At 46.1% G+C, this 12,431-nt stretch overlaps 1 protein-coding gene across 2 annotated transcripts in view; it reads left to right on the forward strand.

Annotated features, from left to right (window-relative positions):
• Window positions 1-12,431, forward strand: part of CMTR1 (cap methyltransferase 1) — a 50,767-nt gene that overhangs the window by 35,481 nt on the left and 2,855 nt on the right. For both annotated transcript variants that reach the window (XM_025418621.3, XM_035698051.2), the window contains exons 14-22: window positions 4,803-4,859; window positions 5,621-5,678; window positions 6,151-6,219; window positions 7,214-7,345; window positions 8,397-8,519; window positions 9,139-9,230; window positions 10,017-10,085; window positions 11,282-11,329; window positions 12,159-12,271. In XM_025418621.3, the coding sequence (XP_025274406.1) occupies window positions 4,803-4,859; window positions 5,621-5,678; window positions 6,151-6,219; window positions 7,214-7,345; window positions 8,397-8,519; window positions 9,139-9,230; window positions 10,017-10,085; window positions 11,282-11,329; window positions 12,159-12,271 (761 nt within the window). The remainder of the gene's footprint in view (window positions 1-4,802; window positions 4,860-5,620; window positions 5,679-6,150; window positions 6,220-7,213; window positions 7,346-8,396; window positions 8,520-9,138; window positions 9,231-10,016; window positions 10,086-11,281; window positions 11,330-12,158; window positions 12,272-12,431) is intronic.

Consider the following 12,431-nt stretch of genomic DNA (forward strand, 5'->3'; position numbering starts at 1 on the left):
ATATCAATAAATTTAAAAGCTAGCCATTTATTGAATTTCTTTGATGTCTCCCCAGCAGTAGTTTATAGTTTTTAGTATAGAGGTCTTACACATCTTTTGCTAAATTTATCCTTAAGAATTTTGTGCATTTGGATGTATTGTAAGTAGTATGTTTAAAATGGCATTTTCTAGTTCATTGCTAGTGTGTGGAAATACAATTGATTTTTGTGTACTGACTGTATCCTGTGAGAATGCTTAATTTACTTATTGGTTCTATGAATTGGACTGTTTTAGATACCTTATATAATTGGAATCATACAGTATTTGTCTTTCAGTGACTATTTCACTTAGCATGATGTCCCCAAGATTCATTCATGTTGTCTCATGTTGCTTAATTTCTTTTTAGTTGGAATAATACTTCATTGTATGTAAAGGAGTGCCTGTGGTTGGCTCAGTAAGTATATGACTCTTGATCTTGGAGTTGTGAGTTTGAACCATACATGTGGTATGGAGTTTACTTAAGATAAAAAAAAAAAAAATTTAAGATAAATTTTTTAAAATACTCCATTGTGCATGTATTATCACATTTTCTTTATTCTCGGTCAGTGGACATTTAGGTTGCTTCTGCATGTTGGCTATTGTGCATAGTGCTACAGTGAACATGGGAGTACTGATACCTTTTCAAGATTCTGATTTCAGTTCTTTTGGATAAATACCTACAGGTGGAATTGCTGGATCATATGGTAGTTGTTTTTTTTTTTTTTTCTTGTCTTAGTGCACTGACTAATTTCTCCAGTTTGTTGTTGAATTGAAGTGATAAAAGCAGACAGTCTTGCCTTATTCTTCATTTTAAGTAAAAAGTGTTTAATCATTCATTAAGTATGGTGTTAGTAAGTTTGTTTAGAGAGTCCTTTATCAGGTTGACAGTTTATTCTGAGTTTGTTTAGAGTTTTTATCATAAATGGATGTTTAATTCTGTCAAATACTTTTCTGTATCTATAGAAATTGTATTTTTCTTTATTCCATTAATACAGTGAATTACATTGAGTGATTTTTGAAATGGTAAACAAATCTTGCATTTTTGGATATACTTTGATTATGAGTATCATCCTCATATTGCTATATTTGATTTTACTAATATTTTATTGAGTCTGTGTTCATGAGAGATATTAGTGTCTAGATCTGTATTCTGTTACTCTTCACGAATTGACCTTTTGTCATTATGAAATATCCTTTTTTAGCAATACTCTTTGTTTTGAAGTCTGCCTTGTCTGGTATTAATATAGCTACATCAGCTTTCTTTTGCTTAGTATTTGCTTGGTTTGTCTTTTTATGTCCCTTTTATTTTCAGCCTGTCTTTGTCTTTATAAATAACATATGTTGGGTCTTACCTTCTTATCCAATGTGACAGTCTCTGCCTTTTAATTAGAGTGTTTAGTATAGTTACATGGAATATAATTATTGATATGTTTGGATTTAAATCCTCTGTCTTGGTTGTTTGATTTCTGTTTATTCTGTCTTCTTTTTGTTTCTCTGTTCCTCTTCCCACCCTTTTTTGGGGGGAAAGTTTGGCATTTTTTAAAATGCCTTTGTATCTCCTTGGGTTTTTTTTTTAAAAATACCTGTTATGTTTTAGCTGCTTCAGAGATTACAATATGCATCTTTATCATGCTTTACCTTCAAAAAGTATTCTGCTTCATGAACAATGTAAGAACCTGGGCAGCCCCGGTGGCGCAGCGGTTTGGCGCCGCCTGCAGCCCAGGGTGTGATCCTGGAGACCCAGGATCGAGTCCCATATCAGGCTCCCTGCATGGAGCCTGCTTCTCCCTCTGCCTGTGTCTCTGCCCCACGCCCCCCTTTGTCGCTCATAAATAAATAAATAAAATCTTTAAAAAAAAAAAAAAAACAATGTAAGAACCTTACCATAGTAAATATGCATTTATAGTCCTGCCTTTATGTTCTTACTTCATATTAAAGTCTACTTTACCTTGCTATTATTTTTATTTTAAACTGTAAAGTCCATCGTGTCTTTTAAAGAGATTTAAATGTACACATGCCTGTACAGGCATATTTTGGAGATACTGTGGGTTTGGTTCTAGACCACTGCAATAAGGTGAATATTGCAATAGAGCAAGACAAATTAGTTTTGTTGTCTCCCAACGCATCTAAAGTTATGTTTACACTGTAATATAGTCTGTTAAGTGTATAATAGCATTATGTACAAAAAGCAATGTACAAATATTAATTCAAAAATACAGGGATCCCTGGGTGGCGCAGCGGTTTGGCGCCTGCCTTTGGCCCAGGGCGCGATCCTGGAGACCTGGGATCGAGTCCCACGTCGGGCTCCCGGTGCATGGAGCCTGCTTCTCCCTCTGCCTGTGTCTCTGCCTCTCTCTCTCTCTCTGTGAGACTATCATAAATAAATTAAAAAATTAAAAAAAAATACTTTATTGTAGGATGCCTGAGTGACTCCGTCATTTGGGCATCTGCCTTCAGCTCAGGTCATGATCCCAGGGTCCTGGGATTGAGCCCTGCTTATTAGTGGGGAGTCTGCTTCTCTGCTACATTGGATCTGTAGATTGATTTTATTGTTATCAGTTTGGGAAAATTCCTTCTGCCTGCTGCTCCCCTTGCTTATGCTCGCTCGCTCACTCTCTTGTCAAATAAGTAAATAAAATCTTTAAAAAAATTTTATTGCTGAAAAAATGCTGAGCATTGTCAGGGCTTTCAGCAAGTTGCAATCTTTTTGCTGGTGCAGGGTCTTGCCTCAGTGCTGATAGCTGCTGACTGATCAGTGTGGTGGTTACTGAAGGTTGGTGCGGCTGTGGCAGTTCTTAAAAAATAAGACAACAGTGACATTTGCCACATTAATGACTCTTCCTTTCATGAACAGTTTCTCTGTAGCATGTGATGTTGTTTGATAACATTTTATCAACAGAGCTGCTTTCAAAATTGGGTCAGTCCTCTCAGACCCTACCACTGCTTTATCAACTAAATTTATGTAATATCCTAAATCTTTTGTTGTCATTTCAACAATCTTCACAACATCTTCACCAGGAGTAGATTCTGTCGCAAGAAACAGCTTTCTTTGCTTTTCTGTGAGAAGCAGCTTCTCATCTGTTCAAGTTTTATAGCAATTCAGTCACATCTTCGGGCCCCTAAGTTCACTGATCACAGATCACCATAACAAATATAATAATAATTAAAAAGTTTGAGATATTGTGAGAATTACCAAAATGTGACATGGAGACCTGAAGTGAGCAAATGCTGTTGGGAAAATGATACCAATAGATGATGAAAATGATACCAACCTGCTTGACACAAGGTTGCCACAAACCTGCAGTTTGTAAAAGATGCATTATATGTGAAGTGCAGTAATGTGTGAGGAGTAATAAAACAAGGTATACCTATATATGTAATTAAAAAAATTTTTTTTTTAAGTTCCTTGATATCTACTGACCTACTTACCTGTTCTGGTGTTCTTCATTCCTGCAGACCCAGGTTTCTATTTGGAATCATTTCTCTCTGGCCCAAAGAATTTCTTTTAGTCTATTTTTGTTGGGCAAGTATGCTGGAGTAATTCCTTCGGCTTTGTCTTTGGAAGTGCATTTCCCTTTCATCTTTGAAGGATATTTTCATTGGATATAGAATTTGAGGTTGGCCATGTTTCTATTTCAGCACTTGAAAGATAAGGTTCCATTGTTCTCTGTCTGCCTTGTTTCTGATGAAAAGTCAGTCATTATTCTTACTGTTTTGTGCATGCCACATGTCCTTTTTCCTCTGACTGTTTTCAAGATTTTCCCTTTATCTTTGTTTTCAGCATGTTGACTATGATGTGTTTATGTATGGTTTTCTTTGTATTAATTCTGCTTGGGGTTCTCTGACATTGGATCTGTAGATTGATTTCATTGTTAACAGTTTGGGAAAATTCTTGGCTATTATCTTGTCAGTATTTTTGTCCTATTCTTTTTTCTGTTTCTGAGGCTCTACTTATTTGTGTTAAACTGTTTGCTATTGTCCTATAGAGCTTCAGTGCTGGTGTGTTTTTTTCACTTTTTTCTCTCTTAATGTTTCAGTTCCCAAGTTCACTGATTCTTTCCTTTGCTGTTTTCAGTCTACTGATAAGCCCATCAAAATCATTCTTCATCTCTGTTATATTTTATTTCTAGAATCTTTGCTTTTTAGAAATGTGGTTTCTGTATCTCTGCTAAAATTCTTTATTTTGCATGTGCATTGTACATCTTTTCTGCTAGATTCCTTAACATGTTTTCCAGTTATTTTAAGGGCTTGGTCTGATAATTCCAACATTCCGACCATTTTCTGGGTCTTATTATGCTGTTGAATTGTTTGCCCGCTTTGTAGTTGGTCACATTTTCTTGCTTTATCACATGTCACATGCTTTTTCATTTAATGCCAGACATTGTGTGTAAAAGAACATTGGGAATTAAAGTAGAAAGGGCAGCTGTTAGTATAGGTGGGTTTAGACTGCAGTTGAACTGGGTCTGGATTTTGTTGTTGCTTTATTTAGAATTAGTTCACTACTGCTTTCAAATTTTTAAGGATGGGATCAGAACTTTACTTTTAGCAGGACTTGGGAGCTGAGTGTCTGGAGGGCTTAACTCAGTTCTGCTTTATTGTAAGCCTTCAGCAGGCCCCGTGTAACGGTAACTTCGGGTGTGGTCGAAGGAGTTCTCTTTCCGTTGTCCAACCCCTCTCCCCCAAATACAGATGCTCTGGCTGAACTTCTCTTTTTTGATATCTTTTGGCTGTCCTTTTGGTAATCCTTCTGAAATTAAATCATTTCCCCCCCCCTCTCTCTCTAGCCACTGCAGTCTGCAGATCAAAGCTCTGGCCAAAATCCATGCCTTTGTTCAAGACACGTGAGTGTTGCCCACTCCCCAGAATTCACCTATTTCAAGGGAAGATCTTTTCATTTTGCTCCTCACCCTAAGCTCTTCATTTATTTCAACAAACTTAATTTTAAAACATCTTCTCTTTTATCTTATATTCTGCTGTGGTCTGTGAAACATGCCAGAGAAGTATATGGCAAGAACCTTGCCCTCAAAGACTTTCTGTTTGGGCAGAGAAGAATAACCCAGGAAAAGGATACAGGAAGAGTTATTAATAGGGCATTAGAGGATGTTGAGTGGCATAGTATGAATGGAATATATAATGTTGGGGGACACAGACTAAAGAGAGATCAAAAGAACGGAGATAGGACTGGTCCAGGAAAACCAGTCCCCTGGTAGGGGGTGAGCAGAAGCTGATTCAGCTTCCTGGGGCAGAGTGACATCCACTGGGATGGACTTAATGTGACCTATATCAGCAGAGAGGAGCCAGGAAGTACTGACGGGTAGTTGGGAGAAGGTTGTATGGGAAATTCTGGCATCCAGGGTGATCAGAAGGATAGTCTTCCTTCCCTTTGCTGTGGGGAGGGGAGGTGATCTCATTTTGTGTAAAACAAGTGAGTTCCCATCTTTAAGGGGCAGAGCTATGTGAGTATTGTTAGCATCCTAGGCTGAGGGCAGCGTGGGCTCTGTGTGTGCATGCACGTGTTTATTCACGTGGGCTTCCTCTCTCTGGGATTCTGAGGGGTGTACCTCTTGGAGGTTTTAATCGCTTGTTGGCTTCATTTTCCCAGGACCCTGAGTGAGCCTCGGCAGGCAGAGATCCGGAAAGAGTGCCTTCGACTTTGGGGGGTGAGCATCTCCCCAACCCATTGTTGCTCCAGGACAGGGAGGCTGTAGAGACCTTAGGGTCTCCCTTGCGTGAAACCATCTGCCTACCCTCATGACGTTCCAGAGCTGGACGTCTCAGCATTGTCAGGAGTTACCTTCTTGGCTCTTTCACTGTCAGTGTAGTCTTGCAGTTGGGTCAAAAAGGACAAGGGTGCTGGGTGACCAGGCTTCATTTTGCTGTTGGGGCTTGTACAGCAACATTGCGCACAAGAACCTCAGAGAGAAGGAAGTGGCCTCTGTGGTGTGCAGCCTCAGGGCCTGCACTGGGGTGGTGACTGGATTATCCACATCCATCTCCTGCTTTCTAGCGTCCTTTTTTAGGTGCCATTGCCTCCTCCCTTGTCTGGACCGATCCCCTCACCTGCTTATGCTCCCACACAGCCTTCGTGGAAAGTGCATTTGAAAATCAAAGCTCTTTGCCGTCTCCTTTCAGATCCCAGACCAGGCTCGAGTTGCTCCTTCTTCCTCAGACCCCAAATCTAAGTTCTTTGAGCTAATCCAGGTAAGTTTGGTATCTGGTAAAAATAAAAAGTTAGGCCTAACTTTAGATGTGGAAGGTATTGCTGAGATCTCCCAGATGCCTGGTCTCCGTAGGGCTTGTGCAGGTACCTCCCAGGCTCTGAGGGTCTGGGTTGAGGCCACCATAGGTGGGAACCTTTGGTGTAGGGTTTTGAGTTCCCCAAGTGCCCGTCGGGTTGTCTGAAGATGTGATGTTGGTGATGTGATGTGCTCAGCATTCCTCCTTGCACAAAGGGTGGGGCTGGCTGGCACTCCCTGGCAAGTTCAGGGTCACATGAGATTTGCCTACAGGGGAGACAAGTGTGGGATGATCTCAGGCAGGGGAGCTGGGCAGAGGGCCAAGAGGGGCTGCCAGGGGAGCTCCACAGTGGGGCTAGCCTAACCCTAGACTCCCGTTGTGTTTCTGGTGAGCTGGTCCTTGGAATTCTTGGGCTCTGTTCTTTTTTTATCACCTGACTTCCAGCTTTTCTGTGAGCTTCATTTAAATCTGGCCCAGATTGTGGGCCATTGTGCTGGTTTTGTGAGGTCAAGGACTGGAGAATGTGGTTCAAGATGACCTCAAAAGAGTAGCATATGTACATTTTCCTGAGTGGGGTGGAGAGGTCATTTAACCGCCCTCAGACCTATGATCAGAACTACTGATGAGTCCTCACCTTCAGTTTGATTGAAGGGGTGGCTTTTATATTCTGGTGACATTTCCTTATAGCTCTGGTAAATTGATCTGTACTCAGGGACTCAGTGTTCTTTCCCTTCCCAGCCTCTCCTAATAGGTCTTAAAAGGAACATTCCAAGCAGATGGAATTAGATCCCAGTTAATGCATGGTTAGGTAGAGCAGGGGGTGCAGGGGGGCATGTTTTAGCAAGTGCTTCCTGTCCTTCACCTCTCCCGGCCTGCCCCCTCCCTCATACAGGCACCCATACTGAGCGCCTGTCCCTTCCCCCAACTCAGCCATGTTTTCTCTGACCCGGGGCTGCAGGGCACTGAGATTGACATCTTCAGCTATAAGCCCACGCTGCTCACCTCCAAAACCCTGGAGAAGATCCGCCCAGTGCTGGACTACCGCTGCATGGTGTCTGGCAGTGAGCAGAAGTTCCTCATCGGCCTGGGGGTGAGTCTGCTGCTGGCTTCCTATCAAGTAGTTGGGATGGTAGATCCTTGGTCTATGTTTGTGGGAGTCTGGACAGCTGCCTGCCACACTTAGTGCATGTTCTCTTAGCGCCAGGGAGCCGAGGCTTAGATCCCAGGAAAGGTATTTCTTAAAGCTTCACTTCCTTTCTTCCTCTGAGTTAGCCAGGTGCCATTCATCCATTTAGTTTTTCATTTATTCACACATTTGCCTAATCATCTCTGCATTGCTCCTTTTCTTGTGATATTAAGCTTCCCAGGCTAGCAGGATGGTCAGTAGGCTAATGTGGCTTGAATCCATGCAGCCATTTCTTTGCAGTGCTTCCCTCATCATCTCATCTTGCTCTGGAGCCCTTGGAGTCTAAGATGAGGGAAAACCTTGGCAATTTTTTAAATTTTTTGAGAGGGCATGTGTGTGAGTGAAGGGCAGGGATGGGTAGGGGGGATAGAGAATCTCAAGCAGGCTCCACACCCAGGGCTGAGCCCAACAATATCACGACCCTGAGATCATGACCTGAGCAGAAACAGAGTCAGCCGCTTAATTGCCTGAGCCACCCAGGCACCCCAAGCGTTGGCAGTTCTGTATCTTAATTGGGTAAAGTTATGATTGCTCTTGTCTTTCCACTTTGTGTTGTATCTCTGTGGGGCTTTATCTCTGTTCCCTTACTGCATTCTCTCACACGTTATCTTTCTACTGCCGCCCTCCCTCCCCAGCTTGCTGTACCCTTCTGCAAGCTCATCTCAGAGATGTCCCAAGCTTGATCTTTCCTGAGGGCCACTCATCATGGATGTAGGGCCACTCATCATGGATGTAGTCCTTTGGAATGGTGCCCTGGGCCTGTTCCTGACCACCAGGAAGACCACCAGATCCCTGTTGCTGAAGTAGAACTGGCTAGTCTCCCCTAGACATTTTCTGCTGACATTTCCCAGCCCTGTCAGCTTATAGCTGCCAACTAAGAGCCCTTCTGAGAACTGAGCCTCTCAGCCCTTGCTCTCCATGCCTGCCTGATGGGGCCGTTTCTTTCTGCCCATAGAAGTCTCAGATTTACACGTGGGATGGCCGCCAGTCAGATCGCTGGGTCAAGCTGGACCTGAAGACGGAGCTACCCCGGGATACTCTGCTGTCTGTGGAGATCGTCCATGAGCTGAAAGGGGAGGTCAGAGGTGGTTCTGTTCACGTGTCTGGTCCTGCCAGCTAAGCTGTATAGCTAAGCTCCTCCTGAGTTAACTGGGTTACCTTGTATGTGGTACTAAACAGGGCCCAGAGCTGGGGGAAGGCTTTATAATGATTCCTTCTCCTCCAGTAGTTGCTCTGTGATATGTTCAGGTAGGAAGGACCACAGTCTTCATGTGTGTAAGAGGGATCTCCATCATCTGTGGGCATTGAGGGCCCCAGTGGGCCTGCTGGGTATTTTTTAGCTGCTGATTTTGTTTTTACCAGGGACCCCTTGAGCTTTGGCCATTACAGCCAAACAGGTGACTTTCAGAACAGTCCGTGGGAACAGTTGACAGGATTGGGAAGCTAGGCCCCGGCTGGAGCGCCATGGCAGCCACCTCTCACTGAGCCCCAGGGGCTCATCCCCTGGAGCCTCAGATCTCTGCTAGAAGTCTGGGCCAGTGTGGTGCTGAGAATGAGCTGGGAAGGCAAGAGAAATACCCTGTTTAGAGTCTTTCCCTTCCTCGGCTAGAAGTAGAATGGAGGCCAGCATGCCATAGTGGGCAGAGTGGGCCCCAGGCCAGTGCCTGGCCAGGTGGGCAGTGTACTTATCCTTCTAGGGGAAGGCCCAGCGGAAGATTAGTGCCATCCACATCCTTGACGTCCTCGTGCTGAACGGCAGCGACGTGCGGGAGCAGCACTTTAACCAGCGGTTTGACCTGGACCCTGGGGTGGGAGGGTGGGGTAGGCCAGGGCAGCTCTGTGGCAGCAGCCTCAGGGGCTTGGCCCCTCACCCAGGCCTTCTCTGCCTGAGGATGTCCTTTGCTTCCCTTTCCCACCCATTAGCTGCTTCCAGGGGCAGGGTGAGGAATTAGTATTGGTGCTGCATAGTTTGCTAGGCCTTGGGCCCTGATTGCTATAGATACCAGCACCCTCCATTTTACCATAGCTGTTCAGATCAAAAGTGATGTTTGTGTTACGGTTGAGCAAGAGGATAACCTTAGGGCAAGAGGAAGGGTCTCTGAAGAACATGTCTTAAGCATGGGTGGACCTAGTTAAGTCTGTTCATCTGGATCCCTTTTGCGTGTGGATGGATGCCTAAATCAGTTGTTAGAAGGGAGGAAGGGAACATCACTGCAGTGATGCTGACCTTACTCCTAAGTTGCTTCTTCCTGTGGGTGTGATGTGCTATCACTGGGTTGGGGTGAGTGGACATACACAGTAAAGGTGATGTTTGAAGTTTGAGTGGAGGGGCTGAGCCCAGCTCAAGGCACACTTCAGGAAAGCCTACCGAGATGTCGCAAACTTGGTGTTGGAATCCAGGAGAGGGAGGGCTCATAAAGATGTTAGTGGAGAAGGGCAGGGCGGGTTTCCTGGGGTAGGAGTGCTGCCTCTTGGAGCACTTCTAAATGTCCTCCCTCACTGCTGTCATGGAAATGCCCTGGGCTGGTGGTGGAGGCCTTTTGCTTGCCTCTGAGAGACTCTGTTTGAACCGTAGCATTCAGCTTGCTGAGAAATTTGTGAAAGCGGTTTCCAAGCCCAGTCGACCTGACATGAATCCCATCAGGTGAGCATATGGTCTCTCCCTCCAAAGCCCAGCTCCCATTGCTGCTTTCTGGTCACTGCCTGCTTCCCCATCCTGTGGGGGATGGGAGAGCTCAGGACAGGGGACCAGGCAAGGTTGGCTTTCTACAGATAAGACTACCCTCGGTGAGTGTGAATTGTTTGGGGGGGGGGGGGGGGGGAGTGGGCACTAGGATTAGTGTCTCCTTCACCCCAGGGCCTCTCCAGCCTAGTCCCAGTGGGCCAACCTCAGAGAAGAGATTCATTCCTAGGGGATAAGGTGTCCCCATTTAAGACACACGTGCTCCTGGGAGCGCTCACACCCCTTGTGAATCGCATATTCACGCTTGAATGTCGTTAGCATATCACATGGTCTTTCCATTTTTCTCAGGTAAGAAAAGGGTGCTGAGGGAATGTGAGCTTTTGAACATGAAAAAGAGAAAGTTTGTTGCCATGTTAGTGTGATGGTTCCAGGCATTTGAGGGAGGAGAGGAGGATTCGAGCAGTCAGGGAGCCAACAGATGGAGAACAGGCTTTGCAGGCTGTGTCCAAATCAGAGGTTACTACCTTTGGGGCTTCATAGGACTAGAGACCGAGGTGTTTTTTACACGTGATGTACAATGTCCAGTCAGCCTGATCCTGAGGGGCACCTCCCAGGCACCCTTCCTGTGCTGGTTGTGGTGGCTGTTGGGTCTCTGGGGATCTTATCTTACCCAGGAGCAGTTTCAAAGACATATTCCAGGGCTCCCAGAGGTGGAGTCTTGTACTTGGGTTGGGGTCCCCTGCCCCCTATGGTAAAAGGCCTGTTAAGACTGTTTGGAAGGAATGCTGCTACAAGAACCCCTAAGACCCATGGTGACGGATCTGGACAGAGCCTGGACCTTGGTGCTCTGGCCTCTGGTGACGGTGAGGATGGCCTGGGGTGGGAATCCAGCAGAGACAGCTTTGCATCAGACCATGCTCTGCTTTCTTCCATAAGCATAGTGGTGCTCCCCAGTTACCCTGGGGTGGGACCAATGCAGTGTTTGGTAGCTCTGGGCTATGGCAGGTCTGTGAGGGACAGCAGTGAACCTGGCCAGGGGTCCTCATTCTGGTGGGTTGCAGGTACCCAGGCCAGAAGCAGCAGCTTCCTGCCTCCCAGCTGCTGCCAGACAAGAACATCCTCCCTGCAGCCCTCAGGAACTCTCTCTCTCCACACAGGGTGAAGGAGGTATACAGGCTGGAGGAGATGGAGAAGATTTTTGTCAGGTGAGTGACTCCCTTAGTTCAGGATTTCAGAGGAGTATTCTTTTGCAGAGCTGGGTTGTGGGGGAGGCAGTGAGTTGGCCCTGGCAGACTGCCTCTAACCCCACTGCTACAGCCAAGAGCCCCCCAGCTGAGAGCTGATTCAGCACCCTGTCAGGAGGGGAGCAGGCGAGTGTGCGCCAGGCAGAAATACGGGCTCATTGATGCTGTAATAGTTACGATTGTCCCTGTGAGGGGCAAAGCAGCAAGCTGCTTGAAACGCTATAAATCCCAGCTCCTGGTGCTGACAGAGAAATTGAGCCTGGAGGGGTAGAGGGGGCATGACTGCTTCCTTGCATTCTTAGCACTGTGCAGGGTGCTCTCATCTGTGGGTCTCATTCTGGGTTGAGACCCAGTGGGTGGCCAATGTGGCCATGGGAGCCTGGCCAGGTCCCCTGGTCTCATGTTAACTCCTCAGTGGCCACTCTGATGCCTTTGGTGGTGGACTGAAGGCCCAGTGGCACCTCTGGTCTCAGGTCTTACCCTTACTGGTGTCACCCTATGGCCCCTTCCCCACTGAAGACAGCAGCAGCAGAGCAGGGGCATCCATCACTTTCCTGCCTCCATTGTTTAGTTGAGAGTTTAGAGCCCAAGTCCTACATCTAACTCTGCGCAAACTCTCTTGCTGTGTAGCCTGGAGCAACTCATGTCTCTGCCTCAGTTTATGTTGAACTGAGATAAAATGCTGTGGGTGGTGGGACTCTGATATTAGCCAGAGACTAATGTGAAGGCGTACGTGCTCACTCACTCTCACGTACTCACACTCCCTGTGTACTCACCTCGGGGGAATCAGGTTAGAAATGAAGATCATCAAGGGCTCCAGTGGCACTCCGAAGCTCAGCTACACAGGGCGGGATGACCGGCACTTTGTGCCCACCGGCCTCTACATCGTCAGGACGGTGAATGGTAGGTGACAAGTGTTCCCTGACCTCCTTCCCGCAGCCAGGGGGACTGGCCCAGACCCTGACTGAGCCTGCTCTGGTACATAGTGGCCAGCTGGCATATCTTGGAGGTGTATGTTGGAGTGGGGACCATGTTTCCCGAGCCTCTTCTGTTCCTTGGTGGG

Source organism: Canis lupus, chromosome 12 (genome assembly GCF_003254725.2).
Source record: "Canis lupus dingo isolate Sandy chromosome 12, ASM325472v2, whole genome shotgun sequence".
Classification (NCBI taxonomy): Eukaryota; Metazoa; Chordata; class Mammalia; order Carnivora; family Canidae; genus Canis; species Canis lupus.